Genomic DNA, 27,571 nt, shown 5'->3' on the forward strand with positions numbered 1-27,571 from the left:
AGATTACTTCCCTTGAATCAGTGGAACTCTTGTGGAAAAGAACTATGGAATATTAAATGGGTTTCCACAATTTCTTCTGAATCCTGGTTCTTGGATTTATTCATTGATTAAAAGTTAATGGATGATTTCATTACTTATAAAAGCATTTAATGCTAACAAGAAATATCGTAGTTATGTTTATTATTTTCTCATTTGTTGATTTAAACAGAAGTCTTTTCGTTATAACCTTCCTTAGCAGATATGAATGAACGTTACATTACTTTTCAGGATTGGAGGTTCAACTTTATAATGATTCATTTAAATTAATTTTTGAATCGAAACAGCTGTCAGAGATTATGTCTATTTTTGTAATTAATAAATATAATTATGAATTGATTTATCTCTATTTTCTTATTTTTCTTAAATAAATATAAACCTCGGTCTATTTAATTGCCCTTTTTTTAAAATATTAAATCTAATATTTTAAATAAATAATAGGCAAGAAACGAGTAAATTCATTGGATATTATTATCCCTTAATGATGCTTATTAAACCTCTAATTGAACTTTATATATATATATATATATATATATAGTTACGATTATACCTCTTATATTATTTATTTATTTATGTGTTTGGCTGTGTTTGTGGCTATGTATGTGTATGAGTGTATGTGTGTGTATACATATAATTATGTATGTATGTGCGATGGATATGTGGATGTGCGTGTGCGTATGTGCGTTTCTTGACTAACTAACCGTAAAATTTCCTTTGTGATTCAAATTTAAAACTATAAGCCAATAGAATCAATCTAGAATAATCAATATCAAGCGGACAGAGGAATTAGACTTATAGATATGTAGATGTCCGATTGATGTACTTGGTACAGTCATGGTTGTATTTATTATTATTATTATTATTATTATTATTACTTTTTTTTTTTCTTCTTTCAAATTTGCTTCCATTTCTTGCCGAGTGTCTTCCCGACTCCTAGGGCAAAGAAACTCATAGTATACATTGGTAGGCCATTAAACCAAACTCAATAGTTCGATCATTTTTTTTTTTTTTTAAAGTTAGATTAAAATACATGAGCAGCAACAATTCTCACATCGACAATGCTCTTCTCAATACATGTGATGTACCAGTTAAGACAATCTTTTGCACTTCTTGCAGGGATGGTAAGCCAGGGATCATTCTCATATAATTTTCGGTTCCCTTCTTGATCATTCCTAGTGCTCCTACGATCACTGGTATTGTAATCGCCTTGAGATGCCACATTTTCTCAATTTCAATGAGTAGGTCTTTATATTTTCTGAGCTTGTCAAACTCTTTCGCTGAGATATTATGATCACAGGGGATGCTCATGTCGATCAATAAGCAAACTTTATTGTTTTGGTCTTTCACAATAATATCTGGTTTATTGGTCTTGATGGTTCGGTCTGTATGTACTGGAAAGTCCCACAGAATGGTTACATTTTCTCCTTCAGTTACAGCCTCAGGGTGGTGATTATACCACTTGTCGGCAGTTTTGATATTGTAATGCCGACTTATTAGCCAGTGTAGATATTGGCCAACTCTGTCATGTCTTAATTTATACTCCACTGGTGCTAAGACTTTACATCCAGAGATTAGATGGTCCACTGTTTCAATCATGTCGTTGCAGAATCGGCATTTTGGGTCTGCTCCATTTTTCATCACATTGGCCTGGTAGTTCCGGGTTAATAGGCTTTGATCTTGAGCAGCCAGGATGAAACCTTCGCTCTCTGCTTTTAGCCCTGAGCTCCGTAGCCACTGATGGGTTTGCTTCTGGTCAACATCAGCTTGTTTGCTGCGGGTCACATATTTGCCGTGCAGAGGTTTCTCCTCCCACCTATCAGCCAATTGCTCGTGCGCTTTTTTCGTTGCCATCATTTTCACCTTCTTTGCAACAATAGTTGCCGTACTTCCCTCGGGTTGTTCAGTTTGGGTATCCTGCACGAGATCAATAGCAGACTTTTTGCTTTCCTTTATGATAGAATGAAGCTTCTTTCGTCTCTCGTGATTTTCCACGAGCTTTAGCATCCAGTCATTCGATATTTCGAGATATTTGGCCAGTCCAATTGTTGTTGTTTTGTAAGCTAGTTCAAATTGGATCAGTTATTATTATTATTATTATTATTATTATTATTATTATTATTATTATTATTATTATTATTATTATTATTAATAGTAATTTGTATTGACTTTTGTAGGGTTATAATTTTATGAACTGAACTGTGTGTTTTTTTATTATTTTTTATGTATATATGTCTGATTTAAATTTAAATGTGAGTGTGCATATATTTTCCTTGAGGTTAGTTATGGAACTAGGAGTCCAATATGTGGAATAACTGTGTTTGTTAATGTATATTGATATATTTTGTTTATTTTGTATTATTGTATTAATGAGTATATATATATGTGTAGTATTATGAGTGTCTATGCACACATTTTTATATTTTATATTTTTATATTTATATGTAAAAAATTTTTTTCACACTTATATTAAATTAAATTCTCTGAAGAGGCCGTGGGACATCCTTGTTAATGTCTCATTTATACCTGCCTTATATGGCTTATAGGTTAAATGAGGCATACTTGTCCTCACGGCCGAAACAGCTGTCAGATATGATATAATTATATATTATATTTTATATTTTATATTTCTATTTCCTTGTATAATTATATTTACAATATATTTTGTATAATGCCTTTGCTGTTATGTAATGGTGTAATAAAATATTGATTGGGTATCATCTGATGGTTGATGTTTGATTGATTTAAGTATGTTTCTCCATTTTCTAATTTTATATATATAATATATATATATATATATATATATATATTATATATATATATATATATATATATATAATTTATTATATAGAAGGAGCTTCTACAGGACTAGTACTGTTTCATTCAAGAGAAATCTTCAGGAAGCTCATTTCTCTTGAATGAAACAGTACTAGTCCTGTAGAAGCTCCTTCTATATAATAAATTAATTTTACTCTGCTATGTATGAGTACCTTACTTACTGTGGTTAACCCCGGATCAACCCGGGACCTACATATATATATATATAATATATATATATATATATATATAATATATATATATATATATATATATATATATATATATACTTTATTTAAAAGAAGCAGAAATTCAACAAAACCTGTTACTCGGAGTTTCACGTTCCCGTTCGTCGGTTTTGTAACAGGTTTTGTTGAATTTCTGCTGCTTTTAAATAAAGCATATTACTCTACCCCTGGTATTTGAATACCCTTTTTTCCACCTTGTTTCACATTTATGTGTTTACTCCGGTATATATATACACACACATATATATCAGAGCAACGGGTCCTGATGGGCTCCCTGCAATCCTCCTACATATATACGAGCACCCCCTCCCCGTCCAATGGACGTGGCTGTGTTATCAAACATTTAAACCAAATTTTCTGAAAACAACTTGTCCGACCGTCCCATAGGCCTTCCCTTTGAGAAACACTGCTTTAATCTAAATTTGAGACACCAGCAAAAGAAATAACGATAGACATTTTTTCCATTCCAAAGAAAAACGATTTTATTCACTTTATCGATCGCATTCTCACCTGGAATCGATTTTTGTAACCTTTTCGAGACTTATACACGCCCTGATACCGTCGGTATCTACATATCAAATTTGAGCGCAATCGGATGGAGGATGCCCGAGATGCTAGAAGACACACACGCACACACACACAGACGGAACGAATTTTATATTATATATATATATATATATATATATATATATATATATATATATATATATATATATATATATATATAGAGAGAGAGAGAGAGAGAGAGAGAGAGAATGAAACCTGTAAGTTTGAAAAAATTATGTGATGAGGTGTCAATATGTAGGTATATGTGTCACCAATTTTTCTCTTTTTTTTTCACATTAAATTCTGATATAATTAAAATCTACACACTCTGAGAAGTATTTGTAAAATATTTCCTTTTTAAAACAAAAACTTTTTCTGAAAGTTCTGAGGAAACAAAGCCAGCGGAGAACACTTTTGTAGAGATACTAAACAAAAAAATGCGTTCTCTTCATTATCTAAAGACTCCAGAGACATCACTGACGATGAATCTGAGTTTACACAAAATGTATTTTAAAACTACATATTTTAGATTCAGATGAGCATCCGTAGAATTGACGATGCTTTAGATACTTTCGAATTTGTGTAACTCATTTTATCAAAAAATATATTTTTATAAAATATTAAATACTATGTTTATATATAATTATAAAGATTAGTTCAGATTCAGTCTTATTTTAGATGCGAACATTTCTATATGAATAAGTAATTATTCCAAATAAATACATAAAAGTGCGGGAAATATGGCTGGTCAAACAAATGTTGCTCATGTTGATTTAAGGTTAGTCTCGAACTTTCACTCATTCATTGTATCTTATTCTCTTTGTAAGTTCTCATATGTTTCGGTGTTTGTTATGAGCTTCGATTCTATTATCGTTTTTCTTATTAGTTTCTTCCGAAGACTTGTTTTTACAAGAAAGAACACAAAATAATAACGAGTTAAAAACGAGGCATTATTTTGTTTACGCATTTCACAGGCGTGGCTGTGTAGATAAGAAGCTTGCTTTACAACCACATGGTTTCAGGTTCGTTCCTACTACGTGGCAACTTGGACAAGTGTCTTTATTCTGCTATAGCCCCAAGACCGACCAAAGCTTTGCGGGTGGATTTGGCAAACGGAAAATGAAAAGAAATGCCCGTCGCATAACCTATATATATATATATATATATATATATATATATATATATATATATATATATATGTATGTATGTATGTATATGGGGTGCGATTGGTAAATTGTCACCATTTTATATTTTTAATTTCGTGCATGCGCATTGTTTGTTTTTGACTTTGTCGACTACACAGTATAGTAGGGTCAGTTGGGCACCGTTTGTGAGGAAAATAGCACCGCGACGCAATTTACTCTGTCAGAATTTCGGAAACGATACGCTGTAGTGCTTGGCATTCGCACTGGAAGCTCCAATACGATAATTTCAGTTTGGCTGTCAATCTGAGGACATGTACCGAGAGTGATAAAAATCAAACATCCAGTCAACATGATGGTGTTTGGAGTGATCACTAGTGATGGCGACGTTATGCGTCCAGTCATCTTACAACATGGCCTCAGACTCAACACTTGATTATTATGTGTGGGAAGCAGTTGAGTGAGAGACCAACAAAACTGCTTGTAACACAAAAGCTGAAATGACGGCAAGGATTATGGCAGCATTCACCAACTTATACAAGGAGACTGTCCTGAAGAGCTGCAGAAGATTCTGAAGTCATCTGGTGGCCGTGGTTGAAGCCAATGGCGATTTTATTGAATAAATTTACTCTTTAGTATTTCAAGATATCGTTATGTAATCATCATCATCATCATTTAGCGTCCGCTTTCCATGCTAGCATGGGTTGGACGGGTCAACTGGGGTCTGTGAAGCTGGAAGGCTTCGTCAGGCCCAGTCAGATCTGGCAGTGTTTCTACGGCTGGATGCCCTTCCTAACACCAACCACTCCGCGAGTGTAGTGGGTGTTTTTTACGTGCCACCTGCACAGGTGCCAGACAGAGCTGGCGAACGGCCACGAACGGATGGTGCTTTTACGTGTCACCGGCACGGGGCCAGGCAATGTTGGCAACGGACACGAACGGATGGTGCTTTTACGTGCCACCGACACGGGGCCAGACAGAGCTGGCAAACGGCCACGAACGGACGGTGCTTTTACGTGTCACCGGCACGGGGGCCAGCCGAGGCTGGCAACGAACACGAACGGATGGTGCTTTTACGTGCCACTGACACGGGGCCAGACAGAGCTGGCAAACAACCACGAACGGACGGTGCTTTTACGTGTCACCGACACGGTTGCCAGACAAAGCTGGCAAACGGCCACGAATGGACAGTGCTTTTACGTGTCACCGGCACGGGGGCCAGCCGAGGCTGGCAACGGACACGAACGGATGGTGCTTTTACGTGCCACCGACACGGTTGCCAGACAGAGCTGGCAAACGGCCACGAATGGACAGTGCTTTTACGTGTCACCGGCACGGGGGCCAGCCGAGGCTGGCAACGGACACGAACGGATGGTGCTTTTACGTGCCACCGACACGGGGCCAGACAGAGCTGGCAAACGACCACGAACGGACGGTGCTTTTACGTGTCACCAGCACGGGGGCCAGCCGAGGCTGGGCCAACGGACACGAACGGATGGTGCTTTTACGTGCCACCGACACGGTTGCCAGACATAGCTGGCAAACGGCCACGAATGGACAGTGCTTTTACGTGTCACCGGCACGGGGGCCAGCCGAGGCTGGCAACGGACACAAATGGATAATGCTTTTACGGGGCCAGACAGAGCTGGCAAACGGCCACGAGCGAATGGTGCTTTTACGTATCACCGACACGGGTGCCAGACGAGGCTGACAGCGGACACGAACGGATGGGTCACTTAATCTTGGTAAATATGTCCATTAGTGGTTCAGCAAAAGAGACTGGTAGAATAAGTACCAGGTTTACAGAGAATGCCATGTGATAAGTGCTGGTGTCACATAAACACTAATGAATGTGCCATATAATAAGTGCTGGTGTCACACAAAGCAGCGATGAATGTGCCATATAATAAGTGCTGGTGTCACATAAAAAGCACTGATGAATGTACCATGTAATAAGTGCTTGTGCCACATAAAAAGCACTGATGAATATGCCATATAATAAGTGCTGGTTCCACATAAAAAGCACTGATGAATGTGCCATATAATAAGTGCTGGTGCCACATAAAAAGCACTGATGAATGTGCCATATAATAAGTGCTGGTGCCACATAAAAAACACTGATGAATGTGCCATGTAATAAGTGCTGGTGTCACATAAAAAGCACTGATGAATGTGCCATGTAATAAGTGCTGGTGCCACATAAAAAGCACTGATGAATGTGCCATGTAATAAGTGCTGGTGCCACATAAAAAGCACTGATGAATGTGCCATATAATAAGTGCTGGTGCCACATAAAAAGCACTGATGAATGTGCCATGTAATAAGTGCTGGTGCCACATAAAAAGCACTGATGAATGTGCCATATAATAAGTGCTGGTGCCACATAAAAAGCACTGATGAATGTGCCATGTAATAAGTGCTGGTGCCACATAAAAAGCACTAATGAATGTGCCATGTAATAAGTGCTGGTGCCACATAAAAAGCACTGATGAATGTGCCATATAATAAGTGCTGGTGCCACATAAAAAGCACTGATGAATGTGCCATGTAATAAGTGCTGGTGCCACATAAAAGGCACTGATGAATGTGCCATATAATAAGTGCTGGTGCCACATAAAAAGCACTGATGAATGTGCCATGTAATAAGTGCTGGTGCCACATAAAAAGCACTGATGAATGTGCCATTAATAAGTGCTGGTGCCACATAAAAAGCACTGATAATGTGCCATATAATAAGTGCTGGTGCCACATAAAAAGCACTGAATGAATGTGCCATGTAATAAGTGCTGGTGCCACATAAAAAGCACTGATGAATGTGCCATATAATAAGTGCTGGTGCCACATAAAAAGCACTGATGAATGTGCCATATAATAAGTGCTGGTACCACATAAAAAGCACTGATGAATGTGCCATGTAATAAGTGCTGGTGCCACATAAAAAGCATCCAGTTACACTCCATAAAGTTGTTGGTGTTAGGAATGGCATCAAGCTGTAGAAACCGTACCAAAACAGAAAATGGAACCTGGTGCAGCATGTGAGTTTGCCAGCTCCTATCAAAGAGTACAATCCATGGTAGTATTGAAAACAGGCATAAGATGTTGATGTTGAATCTGTATATCTTAACATGGATTTATTAACTGAAATTCCACAACGCTGCAGTAGTCACCTTGGCAAGGCATCTTGTATAGATATGGTGCTAAAAAGCACAGAATTATCAATAGCAGACTTCTATTTCTGTACTTTTTAATGCTATACATTGACCCTAGGGCTATAGTAGAATTGCCCAAGATGGCATGCAGTAGGACTAAACCTGAGACCACATGGTTGGGAAGATAACTTTTCAGCCACACAGCAATGCCCATCTCTGCAGTGACAGAAAATATCCTTTCTTGATTCCTTTTTTTTTTTTACCTTTCTGTGTTTTTTATTTTTCATTATTTCATTATTATATTTACAGAACTGTTGAAGAAGTCAAAAAGGTTCTAACTTATGCTAAAATACAACCATCTGAATTCAAACCATTTGTACAATGTATCAACTTCTCTGAAAGTCTTGAGAATGAGAACCTCAAACTTTTGGAAATCGATGCATCCATCATGGACTCCCTTGTTGAAGGACAACAGTGAGTAGCATTGCATTCTATTTCAGGTCTGGGATTTTATATTTTTTGAACGTTTTCTACAAGATCATCATTATAACATCTATTTTACCATGTATGTCTGGGTCAGATGGAATTTGTGCCCAAGTAAAGTAATGTTTCTCCATGGCCTAAACATATCTTTATGGCAACTGAGATATGAAGGACACCTGCTACATGACAGTGACACTTGGTTACAGCCATCATGTGAAGTAAAGAAGTAAAATACACATACACACATGATGGGCTTCTTTCAGTTTCCATCTATCAAATTCATTCACAATGCTTTGGTCAGCCCACTGCCATAGCAGAAGACACTTGCTCAATTAATTTTAAATATAACAATTCTTTGTTATATTTAAAATCAATTGAAAGAAACACAGTATCTTAACAGAAATATGGTAACAAAATGGTTAAAATATATAATAGGAAAACAATTCTTAACCCTTTTGATACCAACCTGGCTGAAACCGCTTCTGGCTCTGAGTACAAATGTCTTGTTTTCATAATTTTGAATAAAAATCTCCCACCAAACCTTAGTCACAATTTATGTTCCTGACACTAGCTTAATATAACTAAGTTATTTTACTAAATTCTTTGTTATATTTATAATTGATTGAAAGAAACACAGAACATCTCAAAATAAATACAGTAATGGAAGGGTTAAATTGACAGGGTGTTCATGGGTGAGATGCCTTTGATCAGGTCTGGTCTTGGCCTGCATGGTAACATCGGCATTGTATTAATTCCTTTCGCCTTAGTCTTTGGGTTCTTTTAGCAGAGTTCACTTTGTTGCAAGCATTGGGAGCAGGCTCTACAACATCCTGTGTCGCAGAAGACCTTACCAATTCATGCCAGCATGTAAAATGTTGCTGGTGATGACGATGAGGGTTCATTTATTATCTATTTTCCATCCTGGCTTGGCTCGGATGGTTTGGCAGGAGATGGTAAGGCCAAAGAGCTGCACCAGGCTCCAATTGTCTGTTTTTGCAAAGTTCCTACAGCTGGACGTGCCCTTACCAACACCAACCACTTTACAGAGTGTTCTGGCTGCTTTTTACATGGCTCCAACACAGCTGTTTTTTTATGTGGAACCAGGGGTAGTTTTTACAGGACACCAGCTCCAGTGGGGTCACCAAGTATTACTATTGTGATTGTATTAATTTGGTTTTCAAAGCTCCATTGTAATTTCCCTTTTAAATTTTCTGCTTGATCCTTTATTACCTCCCCTTCTCTTTTACTCATAGAGTTGTTATCCGTGGTGACAAAGCAGATGGAGCTGTACTCTGTACAGAAGAGAAGACGTATGAACTAAAAGAAGCAGAAACCTCCAATTCTTTACTCATCTTGCCAGACTGTGTCACAGATAATCTGACTTCTGATGGAGAATTAACTATAAATCATCTTCAGGTAAATTCTTTGTTCATTTGTCTTTGGTTTTATTTCCTGTGTGAAAGGCAGACTAAAACTTCTGAATACTGAAGATTAGTTACCATCAATATTATTATTAATACAGTTCTGTATTTAAGAGATGAGGAATTATGTACACTATTTACATTTGATGGATATTTGTCCTCATCTTGTTGGAGCCTGGCCAGCTCCTGTCAAAACCATCCAACCCATGCCAGCATGGAAAATGGATGTTAAACGATGATGATATACTCTTTTACTTGTTTCAGTCATCTGACCGTGGCCATGCTGGAGCACCGGCTTTAGTTGAGCAAATCGACAACAAATCGGGGGTTGACAAATTAAGTACCACTTGCATACTGGAGTCAATCTAATCGCCTGCCCCCCTCCCCCCCCAAATTTCAGGCATTGTGCCTAGAGTAGAAAAGATTCATGTGGCATAGTGGTTAAGAGTGCGGGCTGCCAACCCCAATATACCAAGTTCGATTCCAGACAGTGACCTGAATAATAATAATAATAATAATGACAACATCGAAAAATACCTTAGGAATGAGAACCCAGGTATGAAATTTCACCTAGACACCTGCTGAAGGCTGGAGGGTATATCAGTCAAAATGTGTTAACAACAAACAAGATGAGGACAAATATCCCTCAAATGTAAATAATGTACAACAATAATCTTATAATCCATTAGTGCATAGCTGACAGAATCATTGGCATGCCGGGCGAAATTCTTAGCGGTATTTTGTCTGCCGTTACGTTCTGAGTTCAAATTCTGCTGAAGTTGACTTTGCCTTTCATCATTTCAGAGTCTATAAATTAAGTACTAGTTACACACTGGTGTCAATCTAATCAACTGCCCCTCCCCCTCCCTAAAAATTTCAGGCCTTGTGCCTAGAGTAGAAAAGATAATATGTATAGGTGATCACCTAATTCTATGAGTATATAAATCTGTTTGCTGCAACAATAATTTTGTAACTCATAGCGTCCAGAAAAATGGGTGCAGGAAAAATTACTGTTACTTGGTAAGTAAACTTCCTATTGAGTTAATTTTTGGTACAGTCTGCCTCTAAACTATTGCTCTATGAGTGAGCAGGCACTGCATACAAACAAACCGACTGTACACGGGTACGAATCATCATCATCATCGTTTAACGTCCGCTTTCCATGCTAGCATGGTTGGACGGTTCGACTGGGGTCTGGGAAGCCAGGAGGCTGCACCAGGCCCAGTCTGATCTGGCAGTGTTTCTACAGCTGGATGCCCTTCCTAACACCAACCACACCGTGAGTGTAGTGGGTGATTTTTACGTGCCAGGCAAGGCTGGCAACGGCCACGATTGGTTAGTGATTTTTATGTGCCACCAGCATGGAGGCCAGCTGGGGCGGCGCTGGCAACAGCCACGTTCGGATGGTTCTTTTACTTGCCACCGGCACTGGTAGCACGACTACAATTTCCATTGATTTTTGAGCAATTTCAATTTCGAATTTTTCTTGCATCCATTTTTCTGGATGCTATGCATTAATGGGTTAATTCTTAATCTTTATTCATTTGTCAATGTTATGTTCAACAGGTTATTTCTTCATTAAAGACTTACTATGAAATGAAACCCTGCAAAGCTAAACTGGAAAAACTGCGACATGTGTTGGAAGAAAATATATACAGCGGTCAGGAGTGTGAAGATGATGAAGCACACCAGGGCAAAAAGGTTGATTTTGACACCCAGTTTAATATAAATATCTGTGTGTGTGTGTGTGTGTGTGTGTATGAGAGAGAGAACATACTCTTTTACTCTTTACTCTTTTACTTGTTACAGTCATTTGACTGCGGCCATGCTGGAGCACCGCCTTTAATCGAGCAACTTGACCCCGGGACTTATTCTTTGTAAGCCCAGTATTTATTCTATCAGTCTCTTTTGCTGAACCGCTAAGTGACGGGGACATAAACACACCAGCATCGGTTGTCAAGCGATGTCGGGGTGGGACACACACATAAACACAGACATACAAACACACATGCACACACACACACACATATATATATATATTATATATATATATATATATATATATATATATATATATATATATATATATACATACATATATGCGACAGGCTTCTTTCAGTTTCCGTCTACCAAATCCACTCACAAGGCTTTGGTCGGCCTGAGGCTATAGTAGAAGACATTTGCCCAAGGTTCCACGCAGTAGGACTGAACCAGGAACCATGTGGTTGGTAAACAAGCTACTTACCACACAGCCACTCCTGCGCCTATGTAGCATATGTGTATGAGATGTTCTGGCACAGCTATTTTGGTACCGCCTATCTAGCATTTGATTCGATGCTGACTTGTTTGACATCAGACGTTTTGTCCCCTTCTGCTTCTCTCCCTGTATTTGTACACACGTGCTTATGAGAGAGAGAGAGAGGGAGGGAGTGTTTATATGTATCTATGCAGTCTATAATGTTTAACTGTATTTATGATATTCCTAGACTCGACATACAGTTTATAAATATTACACACTAAAATTTCCAATGGTCCATCATCATTTAGCGTCCATTTGTCCATGCTGGCATGGGTTGGATGGTTTGACCAGGGTTGGCAAGCTGGAAGGCTGCACCAGACTCCAGTCTACCAAATCCGCTCACAAGGCTTTGGTCAGCCCGACACTATAGTAGAAGACACCTGCCCAAGGTGCCATGCAGTGGGACTGAACCCAGAACCATGTGGTTGGGAAGCAAGCTACTTACCACACAGCCACTCCTGGACCTATAGAAAACACAAATGAAATGATAATTGATCAATAAAGTTTATTAATTTGTGCATCGAATACATTTCATCATCATCATCATCATCATCATTTAGCGTCCGTTTTCCATGCTAGCATGGGTTGGACGGTTCTACTGGGGTCTGTGAAGCCAGAAGGCTTCATCAGGCCCAGTCAAATCTGGCAGTGTTTCTACGGCTGGATGCCCTACCTAACGCCAACCACTCCGTGAGTGTAGTGGGTGCTTTTTACGTGCCACCCGCACTGGTGCCAGACAGAGCTGGCAAACGGCCACGAACGGATGGTGCTTTTTATGTGCCACCGGCACGAGGGCCAGGCGAGGCTGGCAACGGACACGAAACGGGGCGGTGCTGGCAACGGTCGCGAAACGGAAAGTTCTCTTACATGCCACCGGCACTGGTAACACATCTGCAATTTCCATTGATCGATTTCGATTCTGATCCTCACTTGCCTCAATGGGTCTTCACAAGCAGCTCTCATATCAAAATTAGAAAATTCTGATAGGAATATGTGTATGTCCACCTCACCCTCACTTGGTAACCTATGTTGGTTTGTTTATATCCCTTCAACTCGGCAACTTTGGAAAAGAGACCAACAGAATAAATACCAGACTTAAAATTAGTACTGGGGTCAATAATCCAATGACCGAAACAACCAAAAGAAGAAATTATGACCAGTAAAATTAGTACTGGGGTCAATAATCCAATGACCGAAACAACCAAAAGAAGAAATTATGACCAGTAAATCTATACTACATTAAAAATGAAGTTCAATCTTCCTTGCTTGCTTGCAGTGTTACACAGCCAAACTGGTGCATAATGGGAAAATACCTTGAAAGTAAAGTGCCCCTGAAATGTGAATATAAAACAAGTTTTGTGTAAATCTGACCAGTAGTTATTGAGACATTCAAGGTTTTTGGAGTATAAATACCCAAAACAGTGCATAATGGGAAAATACTCTGAAAATAACTTAACCCTGAAAGGAAAGAAACTGTAACCTTTCCATTAGACACATTATGATGGGCAAAATATTTGAAAATTAACAATATGGTAAATATTTCGTAAAAGACCTGTTTGTAACCTCCATGTGAAATAGCTTTTTTCCATAGGTTTCCAAAGATTTGGCTGCTATTTCTAGCACACCCTGCTAACATGTAACAACTATTTGTGATAAAGGACAATGAATGCCTGTTATGTGGTAACCCTGGGAAAGGGTTCATTTATGTGTGATTTCGATATCACATTCACTCAAAGCATGCAAATTAACATGGAAAAGCAAACAAAACCCACAAAACAAAGCTCTGTTGCTGGGAAACCCAACAGATTACAGGTAGTCTCGTATTAATAAAAACTTGCCATGTTTCAGACAAAAGATAAATTATATGGAAGATCTGTTTGACAATAAAAAATTTCTTTCCACATTACAGTACACCACAGAGGACCTTCTTGATATTGTCCAGGCCAGTGAGAAAGAGCTGTTTGCAGGGTTGAAAAAGTTAAATATTTGTTTTATAAACGGTAAGTAGTTGTTGCTCCTCATATTTTTGCAGTCTGTCTATCATAGAGTGAACATTATTGAACTATAATTCTAGTGATTGTGGAATAAAGGTATCACTTGGTTTCACATCATAACTTGATCCTTGGATGCTTTCAGTGGATTGCACACTGTGGCAAGCATTTAAAGGTCTCAGGCTGCAGGATAACTGCTTTTCCTTACAGCTTTTCTTGTATAGTGTCACTGTTTGTTAGGGGATACAAGTAGAAGCGGTTCTCCACCCTGAAGAGAACAACTACCAAGGGCTCAGGTCTTTTGGGTAACAACTCAAAAAGTATTTTTTCCCATATTTGCTGAATATAAATATATATCTTTGTTTGGCGAGGGTGCCAGTCAATTAGATCGACCCCAGTTCACAACTGGTACTTAATTTATCGACCCTGAAAGTATGAAAAGCAAAGTCGACCTCAGTGGAGTTTGAACTCAGAACGTTAAGGCTGATAAATACCACTAAGCATTTCACCCAGTGTGCTAACGTTTCTTATTTCTTTATTGCCCACAAGGGGATAAACAAGGACAGACAAACGAATTAAGTCAATTACATCGACCTCAGTGTGTAACTGGTACTTAAGTTATTGACTCTGAAAGGATGAAAGGCAAAGTCAACCTTGGCGGAATTTGAACTCAGAACGTAAGGGCAGACGAAATACCGCTGAACATTTCGCCCGGCGTGCTAACGTTTCTGCCAACTCACCACCTTAATGATAATAATAATAATAATAATAATAATAACCTTTCCTACTCTAGGTACAAGGCCCAAAACTTTGGGGGAGGGGGCCAGTCGATTAGACCGACCCCAGTATGCAACTGGTACTTAATTTATCAACCACAAAAGTATGAAAGGCAAAGTCAACCTCAGTAGAATTTGAACTCAGAGTATAAAGACAAATGAAATACCTATTTCTTTATTACCCACAAGGGGCTAAACACAGAGCGGACAAACAAGGACAGACATAGGTATTAAGTCGATTACATCGACCCCAGTGTGTAACTGGTACTTAATTTATCGACCCCGAAAGGATGAAAGGCAAAGTCGACCTCGGCGGAATTTGAACTCACAACGTAACGCAGACGAAATACCGCTAAGCATTTCGCCCGGCGTGCTAACGTTTCTGCCAGCTTGCCGCCTTATATCTTTGTGTAATATTACAGTATATTATGTGATCCATGTTCAGCTCATCTGACATAGGTGAAAAAAAAACAATACTGTTGACTTTGACCTTTGCCTGACAAATAAATAAGTAAATGAGTGGAAACTTTACCAGTGAGTGTCATCATCATCATCATCGTTTAACGCCCGCTTTCCATGCTAGCATGGGTTGGACGATTTTGATTGAGGGCTGGCGAACCAGATGGCTGCACCAGGCCCCAATCTTGATCTGGCAGAGTTTCTACAGCTGGATGCCCTTCCTAACGTCAACCACTCCGAAAGTGTAGTGGGTGCTTTTTACGTGCCACCAGCATGAGGGCCAGTCAGGCGGTACTGGCAATGACCTCGCTCGAATCTTTTTACACATGCCACCGGCACAGGTGCCAGTAAGGCGACGTTGGTAACGATCATGCTCGAATGGTGACCTTTTACTTGTCACAAGGCACTAAAGGGGAATGACTCTTATTAGTTTCTTTTTGTTTTCTTTTGATCAGGTTATTGGCGCATGCTTGACTTTGATTTCAAAAGTCAGGTTCTTTCCCACGTCTTACAGCTGAGTGAAGAGGAAGACGGCTGGATGGATTCTGGAGTTCCATTGGATGCTTGCTGTCAAATACTTGAGGAACTTTATCTTAGGTCAGTAGGAGTTATCTATATATATAAAACTGTAGTTGTGTGAGTGTCTGTCCCCTTCGATTTAGATTCCTAACTACTCCCACATTTTGCAGTGCAGTTTAACCAAATTCGGGTATCTTATAGTCGTGATTCATATCGAGCCCGTCTGAGTATTAGCGCGCGTCTACGATGAGTCTACGATTTTAAAAATAATTTAACATAATTTTTTATTCCATTTTAATGCATAATTTTTCGTGTGTCGATGGCGGCGGAGTTGGCGTCCATGGTCACACCTGCACCTGTGTTGCTTCTCCCCCTTCTTCCCTCCCTCGTGAAGCTGTGGGGAAGGGAGTGTAAGGAAATCAACATCGTAAAGCGTTGTCAAGGAGACCAGCGTTCTTTTAGAACAACGACTTCATGGCTTGAAGACACCAAAACACAAATGGCTAAGAAAGCCCGAATTGGCATCTATAAGGGAAGTAACTCTCTAAAAATGCTTATATAGTTATTTCCCTTACAAGCCCGAGCAACGCCGGGCGATACTGCTAGTAAATTATAAAAAGAAACTGAGGTTCATTTACTCAATTCTTCTTCTTGTGCTTATTATCATCATCATCATTCTTTTATTCTTATACTTGTTTCAGTCATTTGACTGCAGCCATGCTGGAGCACTGTCTTTAGTCGAGCAAATCGACCTCAGGACTTATTCTTTGTAAGCCTAGTACTTATTCTGTCGGTCTCTTTTGCTGAACCGCTAAGTTACGGGGACATAAACACACCAGCATCGATCGGTTGTCAAGCGATGGTGGGAGGACAAACACAGACACAATCATATACACACACACACATACATGCAAAAATACACATATATATATGCGACAGGCTTTTTTCAGTTTCTGTCTACCAAATCCACATCCAAGGCTTTGGTCGGCTTGAGGCTATAGTAAAAGACACTTGCCCAAGGTGCCACGCAGTGGGACTGAACCCGGAACCATGTGGTTGGTAAGCAAGCTACTTACCACACAGCCATTCCTGTGCCTATTAAAAAATATGGAACGCTTCACAAATTTGCGTGTCATCATCATTATTATTTAATGATTGTCCTCCAATGTTTGGCATGGGTTGGGCAGTTTGACAGGAGGTGGCAAATCAGAAAACTGCGTTTGAGCTGTACTGTTAACTTCGGTATGGTTTGTATGGCTGGGTGCCCTTCTTGATACCAACCACTTTGGAGAGTGTACAGGATGCTTTTTATGTAGCATCAGCAGTTGTAAGGTCTCCAAGTAACTTGCCAGACATGACACCTGCAACTGAGTGAGGAGTAGTATTAAGAAAGGTGGCTTTGTGCCTATGCATGTAATTTTTACTATTTTCATATCTGAGCTGTTAAGCCATCTTTTGGATGTGGTTGCTAAGGTCATTTTCTGAGCTCAATCACCAACTTTCCAATTGACCAAACGATGAAAAAAAAATACAAGGTTGTGTCATTAGGTTTTTTTTTTCACTTTTTACCATTTTCTTTGCTTTTGAAGTTAATGAAACATTTTCAATACGGTTTGTTACCTGAAAAATATCAACAAAAAAATAACATCATAGAATAAAATATATTTGTGTAAAGTCCTGTTTAACATGTTCAAACCTAAAAGATGGGATAAGAGTCTTTCTCTGCAGAAATAGTTCTAGGGGTGGATTCTCCACCTAGACTTATGTTAAAATATACATTTTTATTTTGGGCTATGAATGACATCATTGGATTGTAGGATATATGCATTTCTGCGTCTTTCTGCCTCGTCAACTATGGAAACCAACTAAGTCACTTACAGCCAAGTAATTTACACAATTATAGAAACATCAAATGGACTGTTTGCTGATGTGTGTACCACTTAATCAGTTAGTCAGGATGACAAAGCAGAACGACACAGAAATGTATTCATCCTACAATCCAACGATGTCACTCACCTCCCAAAATAAATGTGTATTTACACAATCTAAGTGAAGAATTTTCTCTGTAACCAGCAAAGTATTTTATCTTGTCTGATTATACTCAAATATATTGGTTTGTGACTGATGCCAGTGCCGCCTGACTGGCACCTGCGCTGGTGTCACATAGTAAGCACCATTCAAGCGTTGGTCAATGCCAGTGCTGCTTGACTGGCTCCTCATGCTGGTGGCTCGTAAAAAGCACCATCCAAACATGGTCGATGCCGCTCCCCCACCAACTGGCTCCTGTGCTGGTGGCACATAAAAAGCACCATCTGACATGGTCAATGCCTGTGTCACTTGACTGGCTCCTGTACCAGTGGCACATAAAATGCATTATCTGAACATGATCAATGCCAGGCCCACCTGACTGGCACCTGTGCTGGTAGAACATAAAAAGCACCCACTACACTCTCGGAGTGGTTGCTGTTAGGAAAGGCATCCAGCTGTAGAAACCTTGCCAGATCAGATTGGAGCCTGGTGCAACCTACTGGCTTGCCTGTCCCCAGTCAAACCATCCAACCCATGCCAGCATGGAAAACGGATGTTAAACAATGATGATGATATTAAACATTACTTGACATGAATCAACTAAATGTTCTTTTTAACTTGTTACAAACCTTTTCAGGGTTGACTCCAAGCATTTTATCTGCATTAATTGACAAAATGGTTTCATGCTTTTTCTAACTTTTTTTCTGTTTCACTTCAAAAGATGTGTGATTGAACATGTTCTCAAGTGCTATACTGATGAAGTTGACGGTGCAACAGGTGAGACTATGTCTTTACTTGTTTTGTTTTTATTTTTTATTACATTTTATTCTTTATATTGAGGTATTTATATATAGGTGATGGCATGGCTATGTGGTTTTGTGTCCCATTGCATGGCACCTCGGGCAAATGTCTTCTACTTTAGCCCTGGGCTGACCAATATCTTGCAAGTGAATTTGGTAGACAGAACCTGTCTGTGTGCACGCCATTGTATCTGTGTTTGTACCCCTCCCTACTTCTCAACAACTAGTATTGGCTTGTGTATGTCCCATTGTATCAATATATATATGTGTGTGTGTGTGTGTATATATATATGCATACATATAAGTATCAGTGTGTACGTATGTGTTTCTTTGTGCTTGTACCCTCCACTATTTGACAGTATGCCCTTCATTTTTAAGATCAAAAGATATGGTTAGTTAGGGAAGGAGTGATTTGGTTATTATTTCTAGCAAATTTTACAATTTGACTCTTGTACCAGTATATTATTCCTAACCCCAGGTCAACTGATTGACCAGATCTAGGATCAAATGGCACCCCAGCCATGAACGTTTTGTCTCTTGTTTGGCGTTAGGAAGGGCATCCAGCTGTAGAAACACTGCCAGATCTGACTGGACTGGTGCAGCTTTCGGGCTCCCCAGACCCCAGTTGAACCGTCCAACCCATGCTAGCATGGAAGGCGGACGTTAAATGATGATGATGATGATGATGATGGACCTAAGAAGCATCAGATGTGGTGTGCGCTGGTATGGTCATGTGGTGAGAATGGATGAGGATAGCTGTGTGAAAAAGTGTCACACCCTAGCGGTTGAGGGAACCTATGGAAGAGATAGACCCAAGAAGCCCTGGGATGAGGTAGTGAAACATGACCTTCGAACATTAGGCCTCACTGAGGCAATGACTAGTGACTGAGACCTTTGGAAATATGCAGTGCGTGATAAGACCTGGCAAGCCAAGTGAGACCATAACCCGTGGCTTATGCCAGGGGTATAACCAGTCCACTTATGCATACCTTATCTTCATTGGACACTAAACTCTGCTTGCGAAGACCTGTTGAGTCAAGTGAAATTGAAATCAAATCAAATTCGATGACTGGCACCCGTGCCAGTGGAGCGCTAAGAGCACCATCCGAGTGTGATTGTTGCCAGAGCTGCTGACTGGCTTCCGTGCCTGTGGCACGTAAAAATGCCAATGGCACATGAAAAAACATTCGAGCGAGGTGGTTGCCAGTGCCACTGGACTGGCTCCTGTGCAGGTGGCACGTAAAAAACACCATTTGAGCATGGCCGTTGCCAGTACTGCCTGACTGGCCCTTGTGCTGGCAGCACGTAAAAGCACCCACTACACTCTCAGAGTGGTTGGTGTTAGAAACTCTGCCAGATCAGATTGGAGCCTGGTGCAGCCATCTGGTTCGCCAGTTCTCAGTCAAATCGTCCAACCCATGCTAGCATGGAAAGCGGACGTTAAACGATGATGGTATATCTAGAAATCACATTAGATAATGTTTCCTTGAAGATTGTAGGGTGTAATTTGAGGGATAGTTCAATGTTATTTCTAGGCTGTTAACAACATAAAATAGCATTGTCATTCTAAAAAATAAACCCAAATACTCTACCTGTTTTATGTTCAGACTGGCCAGATCTGGCCTTTCACACTTATCCTATAATGTCATTGTAAAAATTAACAATCTTATCATAAACATCTCAGTGCTGTAATTATTTATCAATTTGTAAATTTGTTTTCTCATTCTTTCAGGAAAGCTTTATAAATTGAGTGAAGATAAAGTCTGTGCCTTCTTCGCTGAGCTGACACTGAGGAATGCTGGGAAGGTAATGTATTTTAAACTGATTTCTTATCAAACACACATGCAAGTTAAGTGACTGTGTAATTGTATACTTTTTTTTTTTCTTTGTCAGTTCAACTTGGCTGAGTTCTTGGAAGTCTGGAAGCAGTGTGTTCCAGAAGGGATGACAACCAACCTAAGACAGACCGAAGTAAGTCACATGATTGTCATCATCATCATCACTGTTGTCATTGCTGTCATCATTATTATTGTCACCATCATTATCATCATCAAGTTTTCCTTGCTCACACAGATTGTAATAATTTACCAGACCGTGGCCTGCCACATGAATTGACTTCAACAGTTTTCGTAGCATTGTTGTGTCTTGTTTTAAGAAATTTGCTTTGTAATCATGAGGTTTCAGGTTCATTCCCACTGCATATTTCTCTTTATCTTGGGCCACCGTCTTTTACTTTTACCTCAGGTACACCCAAAATTTGTCAATGAAATTGCATTTGGCAGAAATTGTATGGATGTCCATCAGATGGAGTGTACCAGTAATTAAAAGGTTCAATTTTGTTACACACTTTGTGTCCTGCTGATTCTGTCTACAAAGTGCATGAAGAATAACACTGTCTGTGGAATATTCAGTCACTTATATGCTAATTCAATGAACAGCTTGTTCAGTTGATCAAACAACTGAACACTTGTGAGTGGAATTCCAAGAGCCATTTATTTTATTATTCCCTCTCTCTACCCACCTGTCACTTGCCTCTCTCTCTTGTGATTTAACCTGATCCTCTGTCCCTATTACTCTCATCTATTCTTCTGTCCTTACCCCCCTCACTTGCATCTTTACCTTTTAATGTCTTGATGGTATCTCCTGACACCTCATCACCACCATCTTCTTTCCTTTTCCAGTTGGAGTAGCTATGTTTCTCCTCTATAGTAAAACACCTCTTCCTATCCCTGTATCATATTCCCCCTTCTCAACACCTGGCATAAAGCCATCTCCCTCAGTGCTACAAACCCCTCAATCAAGGGATCTTCTCTTGCAAGTTACTTGGCAACCCTACTAGTGCTGGTGCTGAATAAGCCATCCCAAAACACATTGGAGCTCAACATGGTCCTCTGACCAGTCGGATCCATTCAAATTGTTCTTCACTGACCCCAGTTGAACCGTTCAACCCATGCTAGCATGGAGAACGGACGCTAAATGATGATGATGATGATGTCAGCATGGAAGATAGATGCTAAATGATAATAGTGATGTGTTGAATTAGCCTGCAATATTGCAACTCTGAAAAATATCTCCACCCTATGGAATCGTTCCTCTGAGGTTTCAACACTTTCAGTACAGACTTCATTATTTCTTCATATGTTTTCTTACATCTTTAGGTTTGGATTAACACCCATCGAGGCCCTAAGCACTGAAATAATTTTGGTGCCCCCATAAAAGATTATGTAATTCAAAATATAACAATAACAAACCATAAAATAAATTTGTATTTTTCAAAACGAAACAAAACAGTAAGAGGGAAAACAATGTTTATTTTTGTCTCCTTCCACTTTATTTATATTTGAAAAGTTTCCTCCTACTTTTTTGAATTGCAAAGTCTTTGATTAGATCCTGAAAATCAATCTTAGGTAACACATCTGCATCTATACCTAGTAAAGATGAAGGCATCCCGAATATTATTTTAGCAAGTTTAAAGTGATTTCTTTTGTGCTGTCAACCATTTACCATTTCTGTGGTGCCTCTCTCCCTCCCTTGATGCCCTAAGCACATGCTTATTTTGTTTAATAGCTAATCCAGCACTGCATGTTATATATATAAATCAGTGTCTAAATATTAGTTGCTTGCATTTATGTCTTTGATATCATTCTCAGAATTTGCTCTGGCACTACCCCTTTTAATGTGGGGTACCCATATTTCTCCTCCATAGCAAGACATATATGCTTGTCCCTCTGTCATCGGGTCACCTCCCCATCTCAAACACTCTTTTTCCTTTATCTCCAGTTCTTTTTCTGTCTTGCAAGCTACTTGGCAGTATCATTAGTGCCAATAGCATGAAAAAAAGCATCCGGGTACACATAGTAAAGTGTTCAATTAATAAATTGTAATGTCTCTCTCCCTCTCTCTCCCAATCTGTATGTGTTTCTTTTTGCATATGCATGTGTATATGTTTGTCTCCAATGCCAAAATGTACTGTTGCCCAAAACATTCTGAATGTCCAGTCAGTCGAGCCAAATTGCCAGCACCCAAAACAGCAGTGCCCAATAGTCTCATTCTGCTTTCTAGTACATTTTTTGCATGGATTTTTAAAAATCTTTAAAATTTTCAATTTTTTGTCACTATACAGGGTATAGCTTTAGTGAGTAGGGAATCAAAACCAGAGGTTATATGGTACTTCTCTGCAGAAGACTTACCTGAAGATTTGGCAGAACGGTAAGTTCATATTTTCAATTAGTTTTTATAATTTAATTTTTACTAAATAAATTACTGCTGAAGTTGGCTGGTATCTTCTAACCATAGTAATTTTAAGTAGACTTTGAGAAATGAATGTATTTGCTAAGTACCGATGTACATGTTGTGCATGCTAACTATATCATCATCGTCGTCGTTTAATGTCCGTTTTCCATGCTGGCATCGGTTGGACGGTTCGACTGCGCACTTGGAAGCCAGGCAGCTGCACCAGGCTCCAGTCTGATCTGGCAGTGTTTCTACAGCTGGATGCCATTCCTAATGCCAACCACTCCGAGAGTGTAGTGGGTGCTTTTTTATGTGCCATCAGTATGGGCCAGAGGGGGCTGGGATCGACCATGATCAGATGGTACTTTTTACGTGCCACTGGCACAGAAGCCAGTCAAGGCAGCGCTGGCATTGGCCACATTCGGGTGGTGCTTTTTACGTGCCTCCAGCAAGGGGGTCACAACTACAATTTCCATTTGAATGTGATTTGATTTGATTTTGATGTACTTGACTCAATGGGTCTCCTCAAGCACGGCATATCGCCCTACGTTCCAAGGTACTTTTGAGTGGGCTGGTTATGCAGCACTGGTGTAGGTTACAACTGTGAACTCACTTTATTTGCCGGGTCTTCTCTGTCACAGCATATCTGTATGTGAATGTATACATGTCGAAGTGAGTGTTTGTGATGTATACATGTTCAATAATTAGTGTCACAGTGTGCCATGAGGTAACTGAAAGGGCATCCACCCATAATACATTGCTTCAGAAACCTGTTCAACTCATGGTAGCATGGAAAAGGGGTGTAAAGCCTGGATTATGAGATGTATATATTTCTTATATCTTGTTATTCCGAGTTGTCCTTCATTCTTGTAAAGTGAAAGCTGTGTGTAGATTCATAGTCTGTGGGTATTACTTTCTATGGTATTGTTTGGTTTTCTCCATAGGTAATCTAATTAGGCTCAGATAATGATTAGATAATTAGATAATCTAATCAGGCTCAGATAATGTCAAGTTTTGGGATGTTCCGTGACATATATATTGATAATAAGTAAGTTATTATTCAATTTTTTAACAATGATGGATATTTGTCCTTATCTTGTTTGTTGTTAACACAACATTTTGACTGATATACCTGCCAGCCTTCATCAGGTGTCTTGGGAAAATTTTGAACCTGGATTCTCACCCCTAAGGTATTTTTCAATGTTATTATCATTCAGGTCACTGCCTGGAATTGAACTCGGAATTTTGGGGTTAGTAGCCTACCCTCTTAACCACCAACGCCATATGCCCATGGGCATAATAATAATAATAACATTAAAAAATACCTTAGGAATGAGAACCCAGTTTTGAAATTTCCCCAAGACATCTGATGAAGGCTGGAGGGTATATCAGCCAAAACGTGTTAACAACAAACAAGATGAGGACAAATATCTGTCAAATGTAAATAATGTACATAATTCCTCATCTCTTAAATATAGAACTGTATTATCAATTTTTTTTTAGTTCATTATGATATGTAGTTTATGCCTGAAGAATATGTTTGAGTATTTTTCAACATACGAAACTATTAGTAGTGTTTTAATACATGTACTGTGACCTTTAAATAAATAATATTTATCTTTCACCAGATGGAATACCTTTCTTTGTTGAATTTTCTATAATGGTGCAGCCTTCGCGCATGCCAGCCCAGTCAAACCATCCAACCCAACCCATGGACAATGGGCGTTAAATGATGATGATAAATAAAATAAAATTAATTATTGCTTCTTTATGCAGGTTTTCAATATTATTTCAAGCTCAGGGAAAATGGACCCTGGATGAGATTACACCTTATCTTAAGTAAGTAAACTGTATGACATTCTGTGTTCATTGATTGAAAAATATTATTTCTTATTTTATCAAATGGAAAAAACTGTTTTTAACCTGTTACATTTCAAATATTAATTCTCTTCATTATATTGCTAAGGGACAATATGGCCTTACTTATTTTCATAGTGGAGCAGTTATGGACAAACTACAGACCTGAGTTGCATGTGTAACGAATAATTATTTTGAATTTTCAGTAGCGGCACCAGTGCCACTCAAAAGCACCCAGCACACTGTGTTAAAGTGGTTGACCTTAGGAAGGGCATCCAGCTGTAGAAACCAAACCAGACTGGAACCTGGTGCAGCTTGCTGGCTCTGGTTAAACCATCCAACCCATGCCAGCATGGAAAACAGATGTTAAATGATGATTATGATGATACATGTTTCATGCAGCCTGCTTCTTGAAACAAAAAAATGGTTGCCTCTACATGTAGTAGAGGAATTTGATCTTTGCTCAAAAACCACTAATGGTTACAGACTCATCAGTTACTAGTTATCTGGCTGTCCCCTTCATAGAAAGGTTCTTAGTTTGTATCTTGTTCCCAGTGTTCAGTTCATCAGAATGAGATGAATGGGTGCATGTCTGGATGCTAGCCATTTGACACAGGTGACTGAACATTGAGCCTGTTTTGGTGATTGCTTTCTTGCCAACAGTACCTTTTGGTACTAGACACACACTCACACACATATTCATTTTTATTATTCTTTCACTCATTGGACTGTAGCCATGCTTGAGCACCACCTCAAAGGGTTTTTGTTTAACAAATCTACTGCAGTACATAGGTTTTTTTTTTCTTTTCAAGTTTGGTACGTATTCTATCATTCTTTATTGCTGAACCACTAAGTTACATAATAAATAAACCAGGTGACGGGGGCCAAGGTTGTTGTGCAGTGGGACTGAACCCCAAGCCATCTGATTGCAAATAAGAAACTGTGTGGAAGCCCATTGTTTTTGTTTCATTACCCCCATCCCTCACCCCACCACTGCTTGACAACGTATGTTAGTTTGTTTATGTCAGCAGTTCAATAAAAATGACCAATAGGATAAATCCCAGACTTAAAATAATACTAGGATCATTTTGTACAACCAAACCCGTGAAGGCATTGCTCCAGCATGGCTGCAGTCCAATAACTGAAAGAAGAGATAATAATCATTTTCTTGTTTTTTCCCTTTTATTCTTTTACTCTTTTCAGTCATTTGACTGTGGCCATGCTGGAGCACTGCCTTTTAGTTGAACAAATCAACTCCAGGACTTATTCTTTGTAAGCCTAGTACATATGCTATTGGTCTCTTTTGCCGAACTGCTAAGTTACGGGGACATAAACACACCAACATCAGTTGTCAAGCAATGGTGTGTGTGTAGGGGACAAACACGCACGCACGCACACACACATACATATATATACACACACACACATATACATATTTTTTTAATATATATACACATATATATTATATATACATACATACACATGTATATATATATATATGTAATGACGGGCTTCTTTCAGTTTCCATCTACCAAATCCACTCACAAGGCTTTGGTTGGCCCAAGGCTATAATAGAAGACATTTGCCCAAGGTGTCATGCAGTGGCATGTGGTTGGGAAGCAAGCTTCTCGCCACATGGCCACTCCTGCAGCTATTTTTCTTTATTTCTATTTATTTTTCTGCTACTTTGTTTTTTCTTCTGTTTTAGGGACCTGGAGACTGGGAAACTAGATGTGAGCAGTATGTTACTGAAATATGCACGTGCTTCTACGCAAAATGCACAGAAGATTTATACGTCACGAAAACCAGTTATCTGAAAGTTGAAGATCAAAGCACAATGACATTAATGTTTGATTGAATCTTTTAGCAAATGCTGTCCTGAACCCAAGAGATGACACAACAACATTGTATATAGACATACATACTTATATGTTTACAGTCCTATAACCCTTTCACATTCAGATGACTTTATTTCCTCTTTTTTCTTTAATTAATCATGCATTGTCTCATAGCTTTGAGATGGTGATGATCGTCATCATCATCATTGTTTAACATCTGCCTTCCATGCTGGCATGGGTTGGATGGTTTGACAGGAGCTGGCTAGGTAGGAGCCTGCACCAGACTCTTGTCTGTTTTGGCATGGTTTTTACAGCTGGATGCCCTTCCTGACACCTACCACCCTGCAGGGTGGACGGAGTGCTTTTTATGTGGCACACCCTACTGGGTGATTAGTGTTAGGAAGGGCATCCAGCTGTGATTGTTTATTTTTAAAATTACATTGTAGGGTAGGTATGAGAGGCTGGATCTGACCACTTTGAACATAAAACAAATGGAATCTTTGGGGCCAGTTTAGATGCTGAAGGGTGAAAATAGAGGATCAAGACAAAAATGATTTTAAGAAGTTCATTAAATTTTTTGTTTTATAATTTTATTTACTTTTCATTCTTTAAAAATATTTCTCATTTGAAAATCACAGTACAAAATATCCATTAGAATAATAATAGGAATAAAAAATTTCCTATTAAAAAACAAAACAATGAAATAGTGTGGTGTGTAACAGTCAGACGTTTTTTTTCTTTCTTTTTTTGTTTATTGAAGAAGGCGTAGGAGTGGCTGTGTGGTAAGTAGCTTGCTTACCAACCACATGGTTCGTGTGGCACCTTGTGCAAGTGTCTTCTATAGCCTTGGGCCGACCAAAGCCTTGTGAGTGGATTTGGTAGATGGAAACTGAAAGAAGCCCGTCGTATATATATATATATATATATATGTG

At 39.1% G+C, this 27,571-nt stretch overlaps 1 protein-coding gene across 1 annotated transcript; it reads left to right on the top strand.

Annotated features, from left to right (window-relative positions):
- The first annotated feature begins 4,300 nt into the window (after positions 1-4,300).
- Positions 4,301-27,299, top strand: LOC115216188 (sister chromatid cohesion protein DCC1-like). The gene is made up of 12 exons (XM_029785387.2): positions 4,301-4,422; positions 8,245-8,409; positions 9,672-9,834; positions 11,406-11,540; positions 14,048-14,138; positions 15,820-15,961; positions 18,633-18,688; positions 20,444-20,517; positions 20,605-20,682; positions 22,835-22,920; positions 24,721-24,783; positions 26,510-27,299. The coding sequence occupies exons 1-12, from the start codon at positions 4,385-4,387 to the stop codon at positions 26,616-26,618; spliced, it is 1,200 nt and encodes a 399-aa protein (XP_029641247.1). The 5' UTR covers positions 4,301-4,384; the 3' UTR covers positions 26,619-27,299.
- Positions 27,300-27,571: the final 272 nt, after the last annotated feature.

Source organism: Octopus sinensis, linkage group LG10, assembly GCF_006345805.1.
Source record: "Octopus sinensis linkage group LG10, ASM634580v1, whole genome shotgun sequence".
In the NCBI taxonomy this organism is placed as follows: domain Eukaryota; kingdom Metazoa; phylum Mollusca; class Cephalopoda; order Octopoda; family Octopodidae; genus Octopus; species Octopus sinensis.